Source organism: Aythya fuligula, chromosome 17, assembly GCF_009819795.1.
Source record: "Aythya fuligula isolate bAytFul2 chromosome 17, bAytFul2.pri, whole genome shotgun sequence".
In the NCBI taxonomy this organism is placed as follows: Eukaryota; Metazoa; Chordata; class Aves; order Anseriformes; family Anatidae; genus Aythya; species Aythya fuligula.
The window spans coordinates 5,234,882-5,253,680 of record NC_045575.1 but is presented as its reverse complement, the minus strand read 5'-3'; the positions used below and the strand labels follow the sequence as shown (position 1 = coordinate 5,253,680).

The window sequence follows — 18,799 nt, the reverse complement described above, 5'->3', positions numbered from 1 at the left end:
TCTAGCATCCACCCCCTTGACACCCCACTACCCCCTGACACCCCACCCCGACAATCCCTCCTGACACCCCACTAGCCCCTGACACCCCCCTACCCCCTGGCACCCACCCCCCTGACACCCCCATCCCTGACACCCACCCCCGACAAACCCCCCCTGACTCCCCCACCCCCTGGCACCCACCCCCTGACATCCCCATCCCCTGACACCCCTCTATCCCCCAACACCCCGCCACCCCCTGACACCCACCCACCACCCCCACCCATCCCCAGTGCCACCCCCACCACCCTCAGTCCATCCGTCCGTCCATCCATCCGTCTGTCCGTCCACCCATGGCGCACCTCCTGGGCCACCCCGGCAGCATGACGAGCCTGCGGGCCGACCTGCGGGACCTGCAGGGAGCCATCTCCGACGTCTCCTCCCGGGCCGGCCCCGCTCGTTTCCCCTCCTGGAAGTTCCCCGATCAAGTCTCCTGCGAGCTGGACCTGGCGGCGCTGCTGGAGCGCTACGACTACGCCGAGGGAGACCCCGAATTCAGCCAGCACGCCCATGTGGTGCTGCTGGAGCTGCTGGTAGACAGGTGAGAGAGGGCACGGCCGGCACGAAGCATCCCTCCGAGACCTTAAAAAGCCTCAGGCACGGCCATGCTACGAGGCTGGGAGGCAAAAGTGCCTTTTTTGGGGTGAAAGAGATACGGCTCGGTTTTAAAGACGAGCCGTGCCCACGGTGCTGTCTCAATATTTGGCCCTAATGGTTTGGGTTGGATATGGGCGGTGAGTGCTCCAAAATTTTAGGGAGAGCCCCTCGGAACTGCAAGCACCCTGGCAGTGCAGGAGGATTTAACCCCACCAAACCTTGCTCTGGGGAGTCAGCAGCCCCCAGGAGGGGGGCACACAGGTATCCAGCCTCCTTTGCCAGACCTGGGCTGGGGGACGGGGAAGGAAGACAACTTTTGTCGCTGCACTTCAGGCTCAGCGCTCTGCTGAGTGCCACGGGCACGTTCCCTGGTCCTAATATTCTGTTGTTCTGTCTTTCATCCCCATGAAGGCTGCTGCTGCTGCTCCAGAGCTTCACAGGCTATGCAGAAAACCTGCTCAGCGAGCAAGCCGTGCCCCCGGCACAGGCAGTGGGGCCCTGCATGTCCGCGGGGCTGACGGTGAGGAGGTACTGGCACAGCATGCTGCGACTGGGGGCCTTCTACAAGCAGCTCCTGACCGAGGTGGGACATACGGGGGCGTGCGGGCACCTTGAGATGAGCGCAGGGATCACAGCAACGGCCTCAACGCCCCCACGATTTGGGAGATCCCCCAGGCACACACAGGGACACCCTGATTTGTGTGGTGGCCGTGCCAGATGTGCGCTGTCCCTGGCTTCCACCAGGATTTTGGGATGGGGCAGCCCGACTGCCCGTAGTTTTTGGATGAATATTCTCCTCCTGCCGGCGTGCTGCCCCTTGTGGCTCTGGGCCCCATGCCATGTGCGGCTGAGCTGGTTCTGATTGGTGAAATGATTTGTGGCAAAAATGCTTTGCCCTGCGTTTTGTTTCCCAAATGGTTCCTCTTGTGGCAGTCTCAGAGCAAAGGCAGAGCGTTCACCTGGCGTGATCAGGGAACAGGGCAGCGAGGTGTGGAAGGAGGGAAAATAACAAACATGGAAGCCAGGGAGCACATTTTGCTGCAGAGGCTTTCTGTCGTGAATCCACAGCTCCACTCCACGAGCAGTGGCTGAAAAGTTACCTGGAAGCTTAAGAAATTCAGCCCCTCAGTGTCAGGGAGCGCTGGGGGCAGCCTGTGTTGTGCGTGAGGATCATTTGGCTTTTAGCCATTTGATTTGGATGTAACAGAGCACAGCAGGGAACCCCAAGCACTTGGCTCTGTCCTCCAGCAAGCTCAGGGAGTGTCTTTTCTCCCCAAAGAAGGGCTCGCTGCCCTCACGGCTTCTTGCCTGCGCTGTCCCCGTCCTTCGCCCCTCTGGGTTTGCCTCTCACGGACTGTTTGCAGCCAGCGTGGTTTGATCTGTGCTCCGTGTTTTGTTCTGTGCTCTCCCCACCAGAAAAAGGCTTGCAGGAGGAACATCCCCATGCTGCAACCCGCCCCTGAGGCTGGAAAAACGGAGGAGCACTTCCAGCCCTGCTTGCCAGCCCTTTCGGAGCCCAGCGCCCCCCCGGGTGCTGCCCAGTGCAGCTCCCTGTGCCCGTGGCAGGCTGGCAGCGACGCCTCGGGCAGCATCCCCACGCGGGCAGCGGAGCCGTCCCCAGCACCCTGCGACGTCTGTGCCTGCACCCAGGCCAGCCTGCGCGAGGTGGGCGAAGCCATCACCAGCATCTGCCAGAGCCACAACATCCCCTCGGCTCTCAGCAGGTTCCAGCAGGTGGTGGCGGAGACCGTGGGGAGAAAGACGCTCTCGGCAGCCGAGGTGAAATGCTGGGCCTCGGAGCAAAGCAAGGACCTCTCCCGCATCAGCAAACACCTCCACGCGCTGCTGGAGCTGCTCGACCCTCTGAAATCCGAGCTGGCGGCGGCGAAGAAGCAGAGGGACGAGCTGCAGAAGCAGGTTGAGGACTTTGCCCGCCTGCTTCAGGCGGAGAAGGAGACCCAGGCGCAGCGGAGGAAGGAGGCTGAGCAGAGCCTGGAAGTCAAGAACAAGGAGCATTTGGAGGCTGTAGCCAGGCTGGAGCGGGACAAGGACGACCTACGGAGAGGTACGGTGCTGTCCCCTGCAGGTATTTGCAGAAGCAGGCAGTCCACGGTCAAATCTCAGTCCCAGCACCATGAACGGGGCTTTTACCTCTAGTTTTGGCCAGCTCAAATGTCACCAGTGAGAGCGACTGTTCCCGTTACGGTCACCTGGCCATGGAAATCCCACTTTTATCTGTGCCAGCTGCTCCTGGGGCTCCCCCGGAGCAGGTGAGGGCTGGTGCACTGGCATTGCTGCCTGTCCTGATGCTTTCATCCTCTCCAAGCTTCTTCTGCTGCTTTCCCCTTCCCATCATCTCACTTCCCACTCTCTGTGCCCTGTCTCTGCAGCATCTCATGTGCTGCTGGCTGCTCCCCACCATGGGACAAACGCGGCGGTGGGAGCCCGATGCCATCACCGGGTGAAAAACACCTTGGCACTGTGCTTTGCTGCCCCCTTGTTTTAGTTTCTTTGAGGAGCTGTTTAACGTTTCGTGGTCTTCTGCACCCATTTAGGAGCTGCTCTGCTGGAAGAGCAAATCTCTGCCTTAAAGGAAGCGCTGGCTGCCAAGCAGGCTGCTCTGCAGGCGCTGGGTAAGGACCCCGGGGGCTCACCCAGCTGCCACCTCTCTCCCCAGGTCTGGCTCTGATCTCACCACATGTTTTACACCCGTGTAACTCCCAGCTCCCCCAGAACCAGCTGGGTGTGGGCCTGGTGGGAACGGGAGGACGTAGCCTCCTGCGCTGCAGTGCCCAAACAGCAGCCAGCACCCAGGTGCTGGCTGAGATTTAGGGGTTCCCTGGGACACCAAGGAACTGTCACCAGACCTCGCTGGCACCTGCAGAAGCTGTAGGGTCCCTAAAAGCACCACCTGGGCTGGGAGCAGCTCCCCTTCCTGCCCAGCTGGGCTCCATGGTGCTGTTTTCTCCCCAGAGATGACCAAAAAGAGCTTGCTGGAGGACCTGAGGACCACGATGGTGGCCAGGAGCCGGGTGCTGGAGCTGGAGGAGGAGGTGCGGCTGCTCACCGACCAGAAGGAGAACCTGGGCCAGGAGCTGAGCGCGGTCACCACCCAGCTGGAGAAGGAGAAGGCCAAGGTGGAGAGCATGCTGAGGCACAGAGAGGTACGGCTGCTGCTCCCCGCAGCTGCTCAGCTGCAGCCACAGCCCCTCATCACCGCGGTGCCACTTCCCTGTGGCTCCAGTGCTGGCAGCAGGGCAGCAGAGAGCTGCTGCAGGCTCACCTCCTCGTGCAGTCCCTGCAGGCCAAGCAGAACACCCTGCTGCAGCAGCTGGACAGCCTGGACCAGGAGCGTGAGGAGCTGCAAGCCAGGCTGGGGGAGGCTGAGGGGGACAGGGCCCGGCTGGCGGAGCAGCTGGAGGAGAGCCGGGAGCAGCGGGAGCAGAGCGGGCACCAGCTCCGGGCGCAGCAGGTACCCGGCACACGGGGGGAGCACCTGGCAACCCTCCTGAGAAGGGTGCTCACAAAACTCAGCCCCTTGCCCTTGCTCTGCCCCCCAGGAGCTGCTGGACACGCTGCAGCAGGAGAAGCAGAGCCTGGAGCAGTCCGTCTCCGAGCTGCGTGAGGATGTTTCCAGGCTGGAGGAGCAGGCACAGGAGCTGAAGGAGCGGGAGAAGCTCCTGGTGTTCTTCCCCGAGCTCCACGTCCCCGTTGAGACACAGTTTGAGAGTAAGGGAGAAGCAGGGTTAGGGCAAGGGCTTGGACATGGCTGTGTTTGTCTTTGCTGATTCAGCCAGCAGGTTTAGGACCCAGCCACCACTTGTGGGGTTGTGCTGGTGTTCCCTGCTTCGGGAAGGCTCATTTCCAGCTAACACCACCCCGCTCGTGTGCTCCCGAGCTGTTGGGACGGGCTCTGCTGCCAGCACCCCCGAGCAGGCTGCAGGCGGCGTGCTGAGCTCGGGCCCTGGCTGCAAGGCGCCGTGGTTTATTTTATTTGCAGGCACCGGGAACATCGCCGAGGACATGGAGAAGCAGCTGCAGGCCAACGACATCAGGATCGGGGTGCTGGAGCAGGAAAACACACGGCTCAGGGCCGCGCTGGCCAAATTGAAGGCGGCTGCTCAGCAGGGCGTGCTGCAGGTGAGGCTGAGTCCGAGTCGGGGCTGGGAGCTGGCAGGAGAGGGGCGCATGAGCTGGGGGGGCACCGCGTGAACTGGTGCCAGCAGGGGAAAGCTGCGTTGCCGAGCCCCCTGGTTTGGTTTCCAGCTCCTTTACCTCAGCCCCGCCGAGGCTGTTGTGCCACCACTGAGCTGGCGGTGGCATCCTCCCAGGGCAGAAGCCAAGATCCCCGAGCACGGAGCTGAACGCAGGAGGTTTCACCCCCATCTTCTCTCCTCCAGCTTGTCCCACAGCCCCAGCTGTGGACTCAGCTCGGCAGCCAGCGTGGCGGGGAGGCCGCGGGGTGAGTAGGAACCCGGAGGAAGGCGCTGGGGAGCTTCCCACTCCTTCCTCCCCTCCAACCTCTTCCGCTTCTCCCCTCCGCAGGCCTCCAAGCAGCCAAGGCAGCGGGGACGGCGCAGGGGCACGCGGAGGAGCCACCGGCAGGGCCCAGCAGCGACCTCCCGGCAGCCAGCGCCCAAAGCCACCCTCAGCAGAACCCACAAGCGAGGCCGGACCCTGCCTCTCGCTGCCAGCACGGGGTCTGCTGCTGGCCCCCGACCCCCGAGGAAGCAGCAGCACTGCCGGAGGAGCTCGCCCCTTCTCACACCGCACCGGCCCCCACCGCAAATAGATGCTGGGGGGAGCTCAGGCAGGACTGAAGCGCTAACGAGCAGCGCGCAGCTGCTCCCCCTTCCCTGCGGGACCTCGTTACCTGTTGCAAACACGACGGCACCTTCCTTTGGGACACCCGCTCTGCCTCCCCATCGCTCCGAGCCCGAGGAGCGGCGTCACGCGGCGGCGTGGGGAGCCCGGGGAGCGGTGCCGTGGCAGCTGGGAGGCGGCAGCGGGGCTGCCAGCTGGCTGCCGGCTGTTGCTTCACCTTGTTTTCGGCAGGGACGCAACCAACCTGTTTGTGTGGTTTCCCTTCTTGTCCCTCTCCGTTGGGCAACGCCACGGTTTTTGATAAAGCAGGAGGCAGCGGGGCCCTGAGGGCTGGGCTGGCGCATCCCCCGTTCATCTTCTGCAGCGCAGGGGCCCTGGGAAGAGCCCCTCTGTAGCTTTGGGGCTTTGGGGACAGGGGTGGGACTGGTGCAAGCACCGCTGGCAGCCAGGTGACCGACCAGCACCTTGGCGAGGAGGCCTGGGTGGGGGGAAACGTTCCCTGGCGTGCAGAGCTGGCCCCAAACAATCAGCCGAGCAGGGCCGGTGACATTCCTGGGTGCTGGAACCCGGTCGCCCACGGGCTGAGCCGCTGCTGCAATCCCTGGCACGGCTCTGATCCCGGCTCTGATCCCGGCTAACTCCCAGTCACCTGCGCCACGCCTGGGCACGGCTCGGCTCAGCTCGGGCCAGGAACCGCTCCCAAGAGGCGGCTGGGAGGCAGCCAGGCGGCTCTGAAGAGGGCTTGGAGGCAGAGCCGGCCTCGGGACAAGGGGAGTCGGAGCCGTGCTCAGCTCGCCAGCACCGCCGCAGCCTGGGAGAGCGGCGACGAGCGGTCGGAGGGGCCGGGGACGAAGCAACACAAGACACAGCAGCCCCGCAGCCTCTCCTAGCTGTGTTTTAATTGCGACGGAGCTGGGCAGCGCTGCGGCTGCCAGGCGGAGCTGGAGCCACGTGGGGCTCACGGCGAGTCCCCGGACACCGCAGCACAGCCCGTGTTCAGTCTCTGCAGCTCCCTCGCGCCGTCCTCTCTAATAAGTTAGTATAAATAGGGTGTTTTCCCCCCCTCCCAACCCCCCTGCCACGAGCTGCAGGTCCCCCCCCCGCAGCCCTGCCAGCTCCGTCCCCGTCCCTTGGCTGTGGCAGAGCCGTCACCCAACGCGTCCCAGCCGTGCCCTGCCACGGCCAGGGGGAAATAAAAAAAAAGAGACTTAGAAAAATGACTACGAGCAGGGAGAGGGAGCAGCTGGCCCTGCAGACCACCCCTGATGTCCCCTCCCTGGTTCCCGTTCCCCCAGCCCCCCAGCAGCACCCATCTGGGCTGTGCCCAGCCGTGCCCCCCGCCCCTCTACTCACGCCGAGCAGGGAGAGCCCCCAAATCCTTCACTCCCCTAAAGGCCAGGCGCTGCCAGGGTGCTGCGAAGGGCACGGCCACGCTGAGCCCGTGCCAGCACCGAGCACAGCTCGCCCAGCACCCACCCCGGTCCCTCTCCCCCCGTTCTTCCCGGAGCAGCCCCGGGGTGCGTCCGCCGGGCTGGCTAGCTCTCTCCACAGCAGTTCCCTGGCAGGGAAAAGGATGGAGAAGGTGTCACGGGGGGAAGCAGGGGCAGAGGAGAGCCCTCGCCCCGATATGAACATGCTCCCTGGAGGGTGAAACAGGGAGCAGGACGTGCTGGGAGCCCCGGGGGCTCCTCAAAGCCCCAGAGCTGCACTCACCCAGGATGTTGTGCTTGCAGAGGGGGCAGGTCTGCTGCAGGAGGAGCCAGGGGTCCACGCAGTCCCGGTGAAACTCGTGGGCACACGGCAGCACCCGCAGCCACTGCGGGGAGGGAAGTGGGTGGGAAACGGGAGACGTGAGCCCTGAGGGCCACAGCAACCTCCCCCTGCCCCAGAAAGGGGGACAATGTCCCCCTGGTGGGGACATCCCAGCCCTGGCAAGCGAGGGGAGGCTCAGCCCCAGGGAACAGAGCAAAGGGGAGGCATTAGCAGGGGTGGCCCCAACCCATTTGTGTCACCGGTCCCACCGGTCCCGACCTGGCTCTTGCAGAACTGCTCCAGGCACACGGCGCAGCTATCTATCTCGCAGACCCGGCTCTGCAGCGCCTTGCCGGGATGGTAGCGCCGCGTCTTCAGGGCCGACAGCCGCCGCCGAATGTGCTGCTTCAGGTCCAGCTGGGGAGGCAGAGCACAGCGTGAGGCCCCGGCCGCACCGCTCGGGTGCAAAAAGCAGGGAGCGGGGAGCTCCCACCTCGGCATCCCGCTCCGACACGTCTTGCCGCGACTGCCGCTGCGCCTGCACGATCACCCCCGTGCAGAGGAGCAGGGCGATGAGCAGGATGGTGTTCCAGAGCTGCTGGAGGTACTTCTGTAGGAACAGCACCACGAGGCACTCAGAGGGATGAGTGGGAGGCCCCCGTTTCCCTCCCGGCCTGGCTGTGGTGACGCCAGGCATGGCCGTCCTTCGCCCCACGGCCATGGGGAGCGAGCGTGGGGCCACCCATGGGTGCTGCTGACGCACCTGGACCTGCGAGCTGTTCTCCCCGGTGCAGATGACACCCTGCCACTCCCCGTAGAGGCCCCCTCGGGAGAGGCCGCAGGTGGACCACAGGGTGAGCGTCACCCCCTGCGAGGAAGGACACCGCGTTGCCGCCAGCCCGTGCCAGCACGCAGCAGCACGGCGCAGGAGGCAGGACGGCAACGCTGAGTGATTTCCACCCATGGTGCTGCAGGCGGAGAGGGAATGAGGAAGCACAGGTGGCTGCCAGGTTCCCTGCTCCCACAGAGCCAGTCCTGGGGACACCGAGGCACCGGCAGCTTCACCAGCCCTTGTGGAGCTGGCCACTAAGTCGCCCCGTTGGCCAGCAAATGCTGGCTGGGCACAGCTGTGCCCCTGCCCTTGTACCAAAACAGAGGACAAAGAGGAGGAAGAGGTACCTACGTACCAGGTTCTCCAGCAGCACTGCCTGGTATGTGATCTTCGCTGTAGCTCTGAGACCCCTACGAGCAAGAGGCAAGAAGAGCATCAGCCCTGTGGGCGCAGCAGGATCCAACCCCAGTACCTGGGAGCCCCTTTCCTGCAGGGCACGGGGCCACGCTCAGGGAGGAGAGAAGCCTCCTCCAAGCCACGTGTGCCCAGCCCTGTGCCTCAGTTTCCCCATCTGATAAAGCACAGCAGATGCCCCAGCTCCTGTGCCAGGCTGAGCATGCCAGACACCCCCCTCGGCCCCTTCTGTCCCATCCCTCCTGGTGCTGCCCCCAGGTGCTGGCCGTGCCCTGACACCCTTCAGCAGCCGTGGCACAAATCTGACTGCTTCAGGAGAGCTCTCACCGCAGCAGTGCTCCCAGCAGCCTGGTGACGTTGTCCGAGGACTGGATCACGATGATGGGCTTGGCGAGGAGCTGGGAGACATCCAGCTGCACCGGACAGAAAAACAACAGCCGTGAGTGATGCAGAAGAGCATCCAGGGCGCCAGCAGGGCTGCTGGAGCTCCCCTACCTCTCGGATGGCGTTCTGGTTCAGCGCCAGGATGAGCAGTGCCGATGCCCCGAGCACCAGGGCTCGCTTCATCTGTGAAAACAGAAGGCACCGGGGGCTGGTGCTGCCCGAATCCTTGCTGGGGACCCCAGCGTGAGCCCCGTGAGCTGCTGCAGCCAGGCACCCTCACCTTGCTGACCACGGCGGCGGTGAAGGACTCCTCCTTGGCACCTCGGGGACCTTCAGCCGGCTCCTCGCCCAGCGGCACCACGCCGATCCAGCTGTCTTCAGCGCCCAGCTCAGGCTCCTCATCTCCCACCTTGGGGACACGGCAGCATCAGGGGCCGGCACCGGGGGCACCGGGACACCCCCGGGAAGGCTCAGGAGGGGTGCGGGCAGCATGCTCCCGCTCCCTGCTGCCTCCACATCCCTGCCTGTCCCCCACAGCCACCCCCCAGCTCCCCCAGCCCCCTCTCACCAGCAGCAGCCGCCCTCCGATCGCCTCCTCCCGCGGCCCTCCCAGCAGGGCCCCTCGCAGCGTGTAGGAGCCGCCGGGCCCCGCGGCCTCCCCGGCTCCGTTCCCGGCCCCGTTGCCGGCTCCAGGCCCCGCCAGCTCCACCTCGATGCGGGCTGAGGGAGCCGGGCCCGGCTCGGCCCGGCTCAGAGCCAGCAACGGAGCCAAGAGCGCGGCCCTCAGCGCCGCCATGGCTGCCCCGGGGCCTGCACAGCGCCCCTCGTGGGGCGGAGGAGAGTGGGGAGGGGATCGTGGGGGATCACACCGGGATCACACCGGATCACACTGGGATCACAGCACTTGTGCAGGGTTTTGTCCCCTTTTCAGCCCCCCTGCAGGTGCTGACAGACACTGACGGGCTCCTCCCAAGCCTCCTCTTCTCCAGCTCCCTCAGCCTCTCCTCGCAGCAGAGCTGCTCCAGTCCCTCCCGCATCTTGGTGGCCTCCCACCGGCCTCCCTGCAGTGTGCCCAGCTCTATCTCAGACTGGGGAGCCCAGCACGGTCCCAGCACTGCAGCTGTGGCCTCCCCAGAGCTGAGCAGAGCAGATCACCTCTCTGGAGCTGCCGGCGACACCGTGCCCGATGCAGCCCAGGCCAGCATTTGCCTGCTGTGCGGCCAGGCCTCGTCGCAGCTCACGGGCACGTTGGTGTGCGGCACGACTCCTGGGGCCTGTCCTGGTGCTGGGCTTGCTCCTCCCCAGGTGCAGCACTCTGCTCTGCTCCTTGGTGAAGCCCACCAGGTTCCTACCAGCCTATTTCTCCAGCCGGGTCCCTCTGGGTGTTGTCCCTCTGGCGACTCAGCCACTGCCCTGGTTTTGTGTCATCCCCGGATTTATTGAGGCTGCACTCCCCCATCACCCAGACCGTTAACGAAGCTGTTAAATGGAACTGGAGCCAGCGCTGACCCTGGAGCATTCTGCTCGTTGATGGCCTCCAGCTGGACTCCATGTCGCTGACCTCCAGCCCCTAGTCCTGGCTGTTCAGCCCAGTTCTCACCCCGCTCCCTGCCTGCCCACGGGGATGGGCTGGAGGTGGCACCAGGCCAGGGAGAGGCACTGGTACCCGCAGAGGGACAGGGATTGGGATGGGGACAGGACAGGTACCGGCACAGGGATGTCTGCACAGTGACCTGGCACCATGACCAAGCACCCCATTGCTGGCACCAGGACAGCACCAAGCATGGGGTCGGGGACAGGGACAAAGGCACGGGGACCCATGGGGACACAGGGCCACCCCCTGTGTCCCAGTGACACACACGGGGTCCCCTATCCACCCACCCCCACTTTGTTATCATGGACACACATCTGGGCACATGTGTGTGCAACACGGGCGTAGCACCCCGCGCACCCACGGGTGGCCCTGCCGGTGCCACCGTCCCCAGCCCCGCCGTGGCCACGTGTGCCTGCCACATGTGCCTGGGGGATTTGTGACAAGGATCAGAGCGGGGTTTGCATCACAGCGGGGCCGTGATGCTGGGGACGGTGCTGGTGCAGGGGACAAGCTGGGGCAAGTCTGTGGGGCCATGCTGGAGGTGGTGGGTGCGGGTCGGGGCAGACCTGTGGGGATTGCAGCCACCCTGAGCCCATGGGACAAGGGGGGCTCCGTGGGGCACCCCTGGGTGCACAGCCCTGTGGGACACACAAGCACCCCTCTTGCCCCCAGTCCCTGTGCCCCCAGTGCCTCTGCCCTGTCCCTTATCTCTGTCCCCTCTCCCCGGTGCCCTGACCCCGATCCCTTCTCTGTGTCCTCCTGCCCCTGTGCCCGAGCCTTGACCCTGAGCCCAGCTCCTGCCCCTGCCCCATTTCTGTCCCCTGTTCTACCTCTGCCCCGTTTCCATCCCTTACCCCATCTCCCACCTGCACCCCATCTCTCTCCCCATCCTATCTCCCACACCACCCTTGCCCCTAATTCTCTTCCTTCCTCCATCCCATCCCCACCCGCCCCCTGCCCCATCTCCCACCTTCACCCCCTTTTACCCCTTACCCCACGCTGCCCCCATCCCCATCTCCCTGTCCCATCTCCCTGCCCCGTCCCCACCTTCACCCCTTTCTCCGCCCTGACCCCAATCCCTTCCGTCCATCCTCCCTCCCTCCATCCCCAGCCCTCTCGCCCTATATCCCCGCCTCCCCTGCCCGGCTCTCGGGCTCTGACCGTGCGGCCACCGGGGGCGGGCAGAGTCCAAGGGCTGCGGGACCCAGCCGAGCCGAGCCGAGCCGAGCTGAGCCGTGCCGGGCCGGGGGCGGCACGGGGCGGAGCAGCCGCAACCTGCCCTTAAGAGGCGGTGCCGAGCCGAGCCGTGCCGGGCCGGCACCATGAGCGGCCGCGTCGGGGACCTGAGCCCACGGCAGGCGGAGGCGCTGGCCCAGGTGAGCCCAGCACCGGGATGATGGCGAGGGGGGGATGCTGCGGGCACCGGGACCCCCCTTGGGCACCGGGACCCCCCTTGGGCACCGGGACCCCCTTGGGTACCCACCGGCACCGGGTGCGCACCGGCAGCGGTAGCGGTCACCACCGGTCCCCGGCACCCATCGCCCATCGCCACCGGCACCCTGCGAGGCCCAAAGCCAGGCCCTCGCCTCTCCCGGCGCACGGAGCATCCCCGGGGCTCTGCTTTCGGCTGCCTGCTCCCATCCCGGAGGATGGAGCCCCGCCAGCGCTCCCCATCATGTTTGGGATCTGTGTGCCGAGCGGGGAGCCCCTGGTGTCCCCAATTCTCCGGGCACGGGTGGGCGAGGTGGTGGCTGTCACCCCCCCCCCTCCACCTTTGGAGTCGCTGCCAAGAGCGGCGTCGCCTCTGTCCCACCTTTATCGGCCTCCGTGGGGTTCGATCTGATGAGAGGGCAACGTCGGAGGCTTTATCTTATCGCCTGCCGTCAAACCCAAGCCAAACTCCGGCCCGGCCCGCGGGCGATGACCCCGGTGGGGTACGGCCACGTCGATGCCCGGCCGGGATTTCGGGGCGGGAGGGTGCGCGACGCCCGCGCAGCGCGGCCCTGATGCAACGAGCTGCGGAACCTGTCCCCTCCCGCCTGCGGCCGCGTTGTTTTTCTCCCTGTGAAGGAGTTAATCCGAGGTTTAATTACACCTAAATGCAGGCGGGGATAATCCGGTCAGCCTTGTTACGGGGCTGGTACGGCGCGGGCCAGGGGGATTTGTGTCGTGTCCCGGCCAAGCGACTGGCACCGTGTGCCCCCAGGCCACCCCGGTGCCCCCAGGTCCCTGCCGACCTCGGTGGTGCCAGCGGTGGTGTGTGATGAGTGCCCGGGGTCTGGCTCCATCCCAAAATCTCCTTGCTGATGGCAGAGGGGGGATGCTTAGTGCCGGGGGGGTGGGGAGGGGGCAGGTTGCTGGTGCCCTTGCGCAACGGGACCGGTTTGGAGACACCCTGTGCTTGGCAGCTGGCCTGGGGACGGTCCCCTGCCAGGGAGAGGAGCAGAGAATGCCCGGTCCTGCCAGCTGCCCTTGGGACAAACTTCAAACCTGAGGGGTGAGGGAGGGACGGGGCCACGTCCCCAGCCCTTCTGACTGTGCCCCTTCTTTCTCCCCACAGTTTCGGGAGAACCTCAAGGACGTGCTCCCCTCCCTGCCCTCTCAGGACGACTATTTCCTCTTGAAATGGCTCCGAGGTAAGCCCGGGGAGGGCACGGAGAGGCTGGGACATCCCACGGGGTGGCACCGAGCTGGGGATGCCGGCACGTGCAGGGCTGCTCCTGGACTTTTATCAAGCCAGCACCGGGGCAGAGAGCAACGAGGGCAGCGGGTTCGGTGGGGACGTCCCCGCTGCGCCCCGCGGTGGGGCTGAGCCTCTCCGCTCTCTTGCAGCACGCTGCTTCGACCTGCCCAAGTCGGAGGCGATGCTCCGCAAGGTGAGGGGGCCCCGGCGCTGGGAAGAGCCCCGCCGAGGGGTTGGGGTGTCCCCGTGGAGGTGGTGGGGGGACCCCGCGTGCCCTCACCCCTGCCTCGCCTTCGCAGCACGTGGAGGTCCGCAAGCGCATGGATGCCGACAACATCGTCGCTTGGGAAGCGCCCGAGGTGGGTGAGCAGCCCAAGGGGGTTGTCCCCAGCCCGAGGGGGCTGTCCCCAACGTGAGGTGCCCCCGCAGGTGATCAGGAAGTACATGTCGGGGGGCATGTGCGGCTACGACCGGGAGGGCAGCCCCATCTGGTACGAGATCATCGGGCCGCTGGACGCCAAGGGGCTGCTGTTCTCCGCCTCCAAGCAGGACCTGCTCAAGAACAAATTCCGGGACTGCGAGCTGCTGCGGCACGAGTGTGAGAAGCAGAGCCAGAAGGTGGGCGCCCGCCTGGCCGTGCCCCCCGTCCCCACCAGCCTCTGCCCCGTCCATCCCTGCTGGCCCCACCAGCCCGTGTCCTCGCCATCCCCTCTGTGCCCCCCATATCCGCATCCCCACTGACCCCATAAGCCTTTCTCTGCTGTCACAAGCCCGGGTACCCGCCAGGTTCGTGTCCCTGTCAGCCCCTTAAATCCGTCTTCTGTCCGTGTGTCCCTGTCCCAGCACCCGCACCAATGCTTCAGAGGAGGCTCTGGACGGACGGGGCCAGCCTGGTGGGGACGCAGGGACCAGCTCTGGGGCTGCCCCGTCTCTGCCACCGGCTTGTCCCCGGGACAGCGGGTGGCAGGGATGAGGGACAGGTGGGAGCAGGGACTTGGCAGCGGCTGCTGCTTTCCCCCACCCCGTCCCTGAGCTCATCCTCCCGCCTGGCCTCTCTGTCCCCCGTCCCAGCTGGGCAAGAAGATTGAGATGGTGCTGATGGTCTACGACTGCGAGGGTTTGGGCTTGAAGCACCTCTGGAAGCCGGCGGTGGAAGCCTACGGCGAGGTGAGGGGGCTGCTCCCACCCCGGGGAGGCTCTGGTTGTCCCTGGTGCCCCTGGGGGTCCGAGGAGCAGGGGCTCCCCTCCTGCGCCCCCACTGCAAAGCCCGACCAGGTGGGGCTGCCCCGTGGGGCGTTTGGGGCTGGAGGACGTGGGTGTGCAGCTCTCCCCATCCCACAGCTCCTGTCCATGTTCGAGGAGAATTACCCCGAGTCCCTCAAGCGCCTTTTCATCGTGAAGGGTGAGTCCAGCGCCGGGTGCGCGGCCGGGCGCGATGCCTTGAGGCCCCCCCTGACGCCCGGCTCTGCTCCCTCCCCCCCCAGCTCCCAAAATCTTCCCGGTGGCCTACAACCTGGTCAAGCACTTCCTGAGCGAGGACACCCGCAAGAAGGTCGTGGTGCTGGGATGTGAGTAGGGTTGGGGTAGCCTTCACCCTGTCCCTGCAGCCCAAAAGTGTGTGGTGGGGGGGTCCCCAGCTCTGGCAGAGGCACCTTGGCGGGGCTGGGGGGTCCCCATGTGGGTCTCAGCCCCCCCTGAACACCCCGCTGTCCCCCAGCCGACTGGAAGGAGGTCCTGCAGAAGTACATCGACCCCGCAGAGATCCCGGTGGAGTACGGGGGCACGCTGACAGACCCCGACGGGGACCCCAAATGCCCCAGCAAGGTAGGAGGAGCTCCCCCAATTTGAGGAGGAGCGCTCAGGACGGCGGCACCCCCCCCTGCCCGTCACCAAACATCCCCTTCCAGATCAACTACGGGGGGGACGTGCCCCCGCGGTACTACGTGCGGGACCAGCTGACGCAGCCCTACGAGCACACCGTGGTGGTCAACCGCGGCTCGTCCCACCAGGTGGAGTACGAGATCCTCGTCCCCGGCTGCGTCCTCAGGTGAGGGAGGTCCCCCCGCTGCACAGGGGGGATGAGGATGAGGATGGACGGAGCCGGAGACTCCCCCCCCACACCCTACGGTGTCCCTCTGGCAGGTGGCAGTTCAAGTCGGAGGGGGCTGACGTGGGTTTTGGGGTGTACCTGAAGACGAAGGTCGGGGAGCGGCAGCGGGCGGGCGACATGGCCGAGGTGTTCCCCACCCAGCGCTACAACGCGCACATGGTGCCCGAGGACGGCTCCCTCACCTGCTCCACCCCCGGCATCTGTGAGTACGGCCCCAATCCTACCCCCCAAAAACCCATCCCCAACCCCCGGGGACCCCATCCCTGGTGTCCTAACCCCATCTCACCCCGCAGACGTCCTGCGCTTCGACAACACCTACAGCTACATCCACGCCAAGCGGGTGAGCTACACGGTGGAGGTGCTGCTGCCCGACGCCGCCTCGGCCCAGCAGATCCAGCAGCTCGGCGGCGAGAAACCGGCCCCGGGACCCCTCGACCCCAGCCCTTGACGCCGGCGGCGCGGCCCCGACCCCGGGGAGGACGGAGGAAGGAATGGGGCCGGGACCCCGCGGCTCAGGGATGCGGGGCCGCTGGCCCCTCTGTGCCTTATGTATGGGGGAGTAGGGGCTGGTGGGGTGGGGGCAGTAAAGGGATGGACACACACAGGGCTCTCGGCTGGTTTTTGGCCCTCGGACCCATGGCCAGGCCCCGCTGGCCATAGAGGGGGGGTCCTGCTCAGCCCTACAACTGCTCCGGGCTGTGCCCCCCGCCCTCTCACCAGCCCCTATTCCCCTCCTCAGCCCCGTCACCAGTCTGGGCTGTGTCCCCAGACCCTGTTTTCCCCTCTCAGCCCCATCACCGGCCCCTATTGCCCCCCATCCTTTATGGTCCCACTTCCCCTATTTCCCCCATCCCCTGTTTCCCCTATTGCCCCAGTTCCCCTATTGCCTGCCATCCCCTCTTGCCCCAGTTTCCCTATTTCCCCCCCATTGCCCATTTCCCTATTTCCCCCATCTCCTATTACCCCCCATTGCCCCACTTCCCCTATTTGCCCCCTCCCCTATTGCCCCAGCTCCCCTATTTCCTCCCCCCTCCCCTATTGCCCCAGCTCCCCTATTTGCCCCCCCAATTGCCCATTTCCCTATCCCCCCCTCCCCATTACCCCCTTTCCCCTATTTGCCCCCTCCCCATTACCCCAATCCCCTCCTGCCCCTCCCTCCCCGCCCCACGCCCCCACGTGACCACCGCCGGTCACGTGCCGCCCGGCCCTGCCTCCCCCGCCGCCATCTTGCAGCCGGGCGGAGTGGGCGGGGCCTGAGGGCAGAGGGGCGGGGCCCGGTGACGCGCCTGGAGAGTGGGCGGGGCTGGGGGCGGGGCCTGGAGCGTGCGGCGGCGGGGGCGCGCCATGGGGGCGGTGGAGCCCGACCTCTACCGGGACACGTGGGTCCGGTACCTGGGTGAGCACCGGCACCGGGACACGGCACCGGGACCGGGAACTGGGACCGAGACTGGGTTCTGGGACCCGATACCGACACCGGGCACTCGGTAGCGGCACCGACACTCGGTTCCGGCACGGCTACCGGGTACCGGCACCGGGTCCTGGGATCGGATACCGGGACCGGGCACCTGCCCCGAGACTGGGCAATGACACCGGGCACTCGCTAGCGGCACCAATACCGGCTACCGGCACTGACACCGGGCACGGGCACTCGGTACCGGATACCGGAACTGGGCACCGGCCCCCAGACCGGGCACGGACACCGGGCACTCGGTACCGGCACTGACACCGGGTCCTGGTACCGGACACCGGGCACTCGGTACCGGCACTGACACCGGGTCCTGGTACCGGACACCGGGCACTCGGTACCGGCACTGACACCGGGTCCTGGTACCGGACACCGGGCACTCGGTACCGGCACTGACACCGGGTCCTGGTACCGGACACCGGGCACTCGGTACCGGCACCAACACCGGGTACTGGCACTCGATACCAGCACCGACACCCGGTACCGGCCCCCTCCCGGCAGCAGCAGCGGGGCCAGACCCTGCCCGCTGCCCCCCACCCCCCCGTCCCTCGGTGTCCCGGTGGTGGGAGCAAGGTGACCCGGGCAGGGTCCGGTCCCCGTGGGGAAGGCGGAACGGGACGGGATGGGACACAAACCGGAGCCGCTGCCCCCTTCACCCCCATCCCGGTGTCCCCCCCCCCCAGGTTACGCCAATGAGGTGGGCGAATCCTTCCGCCCCTTGGTCCCGGTGGCAGCCGTGTGGGCCAGCTACGGGGTGGCCACAGCCTACGTGACCGCCGATGCCATTGACAAGGGCAGGAAAGCAGCAGCGGTGAGCGCATCCCCCCCGTGGCTTCCCCCACCTCATCCCCTCGTGCCCCTCTCCATCCGACCTCCTCCTTTCCCACCCTACCCTAGGCTCACGAGCACGACCCCGGTAAGGCGACGCGGGTAGGGGTGGCGGTGGCGGACACCTTTGTGTGGCAGAGCCTGGCCTCGGTGGCCATCCCCGGCTTCACCATCAACCGCCTGTGCGCCGCCTCGCTGGCCCTGCTGGGCTCCCTCACCCGCTGGCCTCTGCCCGTCCGAAAGTGGGCCACCACCGCCCTGGGGCTGGCCGCCATCCCCGTCATCATCACGCCCATCGACAGGTGAGGCATGGGGACAAATTGGGACGGGCTCCTGTGGGGTCCCAGGGACCTGGGGGGTGGCACAGGGGGAGTTGGGGGGGTCAGCGCCGGTCCCTTGAGCTCCCTGGGGGCTGGTGGGGATTAGTGGGGTAAAGCCCAATGGCACCAGGGACAGCTGGACCGCCCCTGTGGCCATATATATCCCAGGGGGCCCCGTAGTGACCCTACTATCTCACCCTAGGACCGTGGATTTCCTGATGGACTCCAGCCTCCGCAAGCTCTACGGCACCGAGGGAGAGCCCCCGTCCTCGCACTGAGCCCCATCCCCACCTGGGGACTCATCCAGCAGAGCCAGGCAGGGAAACTGAGGCACGCTGCTGGCTCTGGGGTGCTGCACCTCCTGCACTGTGAACCCACACACTCAGGTTGTGGCCATGGGGTGGAGGCATCCGCCCCGGGCCTGGTCCTAATAAATCATTTCATACATCACCTGCTGGAAGTGGTGTTTGGGTGCCCGCAAGGGCCACATGGGGTTCACGATAGGATCATGAGGGGTCCCCGCACCAAATGTGGCCCCTCAGACCCCACCTCATGGGGACAGGAGGCTCCTGGCACTGGAGACAGGCAAGGGGAAGCACAGCCCCACAGGGTGGGGGAGCCACGGTCAGGGCTCACCCCTTGATGATGGAGCTCTGCCCCAAGGACACCCCCAAACCCCATAGGGCCCAGCCCTCCAGGAGCACCTGGGCACTGCCACCACCTCCCGTGCTACCTCCCAGGACCCCAATTCCCCTGGGCAGGTCGGTCCCAGCACCAGGATCACGCAGCACAGACCGGGGACACGCCACCACGCTGCCCTACCTGGAAGCCCCCTCTCCCTGCAGCACCCCCAGGAGGAGCAGCTTCACAGAAACGCCTTTTATTTCCAAGGAGCCCCACTCACACCGAGCTGTGCTCCAGGCTGCGGTACTCCAAACCGGGCTCCCCTTGTTTCTCCAG

General features: G+C 66.2%; 5 protein-coding genes across 5 annotated transcripts; 4 read left to right on the top strand and 1 right to left on the bottom strand.

Moving 5' to 3' along the window:
• Positions 1–329: 329 nt before the first annotated feature.
• Positions 330–581, top strand: LOC116496313 (coiled-coil domain-containing protein 157-like). Its single transcript, XM_032199293.1, has one exon. It carries the CDS (start codon positions 330–332, stop codon positions 579–581), a length of 252 nt encoding a protein of 83 aa, XP_032055184.1.
• Positions 582–763: 182 nt separating this feature from the next.
• On the top strand, positions 764–5,425 carry LOC116496167 (coiled-coil domain-containing protein 157-like). The gene is given in 11 exon segments (XM_032199079.1): positions 764–770; positions 985–1,021; positions 1,023–1,161; positions 2,050–2,698; positions 3,189–3,266; positions 3,607–3,797; positions 3,929–4,105; positions 4,194–4,362; positions 4,634–4,773; positions 5,034–5,095; positions 5,179–5,425. Coding segments are annotated over 11 exon segments (1,896 nt in total).
• A 1,347-nt stretch (positions 5,426–6,772) lies between these two features.
• RNF215 (ring finger protein 215) lies at positions 6,773–9,641 on the bottom strand. Its single transcript, XM_032199010.1, has 10 exons — positions 9,408–9,641; positions 9,120–9,248; positions 8,951–9,022; positions 8,783–8,868; positions 8,397–8,451; positions 7,973–8,077; positions 7,703–7,819; positions 7,489–7,626; positions 7,171–7,273; positions 6,773–7,015 (listed from the first exon to the last, which is right to left on the bottom strand). The coding sequence occupies exons 1-10, from the start codon at positions 9,633–9,635 to the stop codon at positions 6,993–6,995; spliced, it is 1,056 nt and encodes a 351-aa protein (XP_032054901.1). The 5' UTR covers positions 9,636–9,641; the 3' UTR covers positions 6,773–6,992.
• A 2,114-nt stretch (positions 9,642–11,755) lies between these two features.
• SEC14L2 (SEC14 like lipid binding 2) lies at positions 11,756–15,816 on the top strand. Its single transcript, XM_032199008.1, has 12 exons — positions 11,756–11,809; positions 12,994–13,069; positions 13,266–13,309; positions 13,416–13,475; positions 13,546–13,734; positions 14,188–14,283; positions 14,458–14,518; positions 14,601–14,684; positions 14,834–14,940; positions 15,024–15,163; positions 15,259–15,428; positions 15,520–15,816. Exons 1-12 carry the CDS (start codon positions 11,756–11,758, stop codon positions 15,672–15,674), a joined length of 1,236 nt encoding a protein of 411 aa, XP_032054899.1. The 3' UTR covers positions 15,675–15,816.
• A 754-nt stretch (positions 15,817–16,570) lies between these two features.
• On the top strand, positions 16,571–18,289 carry MTFP1 (mitochondrial fission process 1). The gene is made up of 4 exons (XM_032199191.1): positions 16,571–16,622; positions 17,375–17,502; positions 17,589–17,821; positions 18,042–18,289. The coding sequence occupies exons 1-4, from the start codon at positions 16,571–16,573 to the stop codon at positions 18,115–18,117; spliced, it is 489 nt and encodes a 162-aa protein (XP_032055082.1). The 3' UTR covers positions 18,118–18,289.
• The last annotated feature ends 510 nt before the right edge of the window (positions 18,290–18,799 follow it).

What these genes read in the sequence shown, in the direction of transcription:
- LOC116496313 (XM_032199293.1), top strand. Translation starts at nt 330, where the DNA reads ATGGCGCACCTCCTGGGCCACCCCGGCAGCATGACGAGCCTGCGGGCC.
- RNF215 (XM_032199010.1), bottom strand. Translation starts at nt 9,635, where the DNA reads ATGGCGGCGCTGAGGGCCGCGCTCTTGGCTCCGTTGCTGGCTCTGAGC. An exon ending in CTGCTGGGAGCACTGCTGCG is followed by an intron (nt 8,452 to 8,782) that starts GTGAGAGCTCTC and finishes TCTTGCTCGTAG; the next exon opens with GGGTCTCAGAGCTACAGCGA. An exon ending in TGTCGGAGCGGGATGCCGAG is followed by an intron (nt 7,627 to 7,702) that starts GTGGGAGCTCCC and finishes CTGCCTCCCCAG; the next exon opens with CTGGACCTGAAGCAGCACAT.
- SEC14L2 (XM_032199008.1), top strand. Translation starts at nt 11,756, where the DNA reads ATGAGCGGCCGCGTCGGGGACCTGAGCCCACGGCAGGCGGAGGCGCTG. An exon ending in GTGAGAAGCAGAGCCAGAAG is followed by an intron (nt 13,735 to 14,187) that starts GTGGGCGCCCGC and finishes CCCCCGTCCCAG; the next exon opens with CTGGGCAAGAAGATTGAGAT. An exon ending in ACCCCAAATGCCCCAGCAAG is followed by an intron (nt 14,941 to 15,023) that starts GTAGGAGGAGCT and finishes ATCCCCTTCCAG; the next exon opens with ATCAACTACGGGGGGGACGT.
- MTFP1 (XM_032199191.1), top strand. Translation starts at nt 16,571, where the DNA reads ATGGGGGCGGTGGAGCCCGACCTCTACCGGGACACGTGGGTCCGGTAC. An exon ending in CACGTGGGTCCGGTACCTGG is followed by an intron (nt 16,623 to 17,374) that starts GTGAGCACCGGC and finishes CCCCCCCCCCAG; the next exon opens with GTTACGCCAATGAGGTGGGC. An exon ending in ATCATCACGCCCATCGACAG is followed by an intron (nt 17,822 to 18,041) that starts GTGAGGCATGGG and finishes ATCTCACCCTAG; the next exon opens with GACCGTGGATTTCCTGATGG.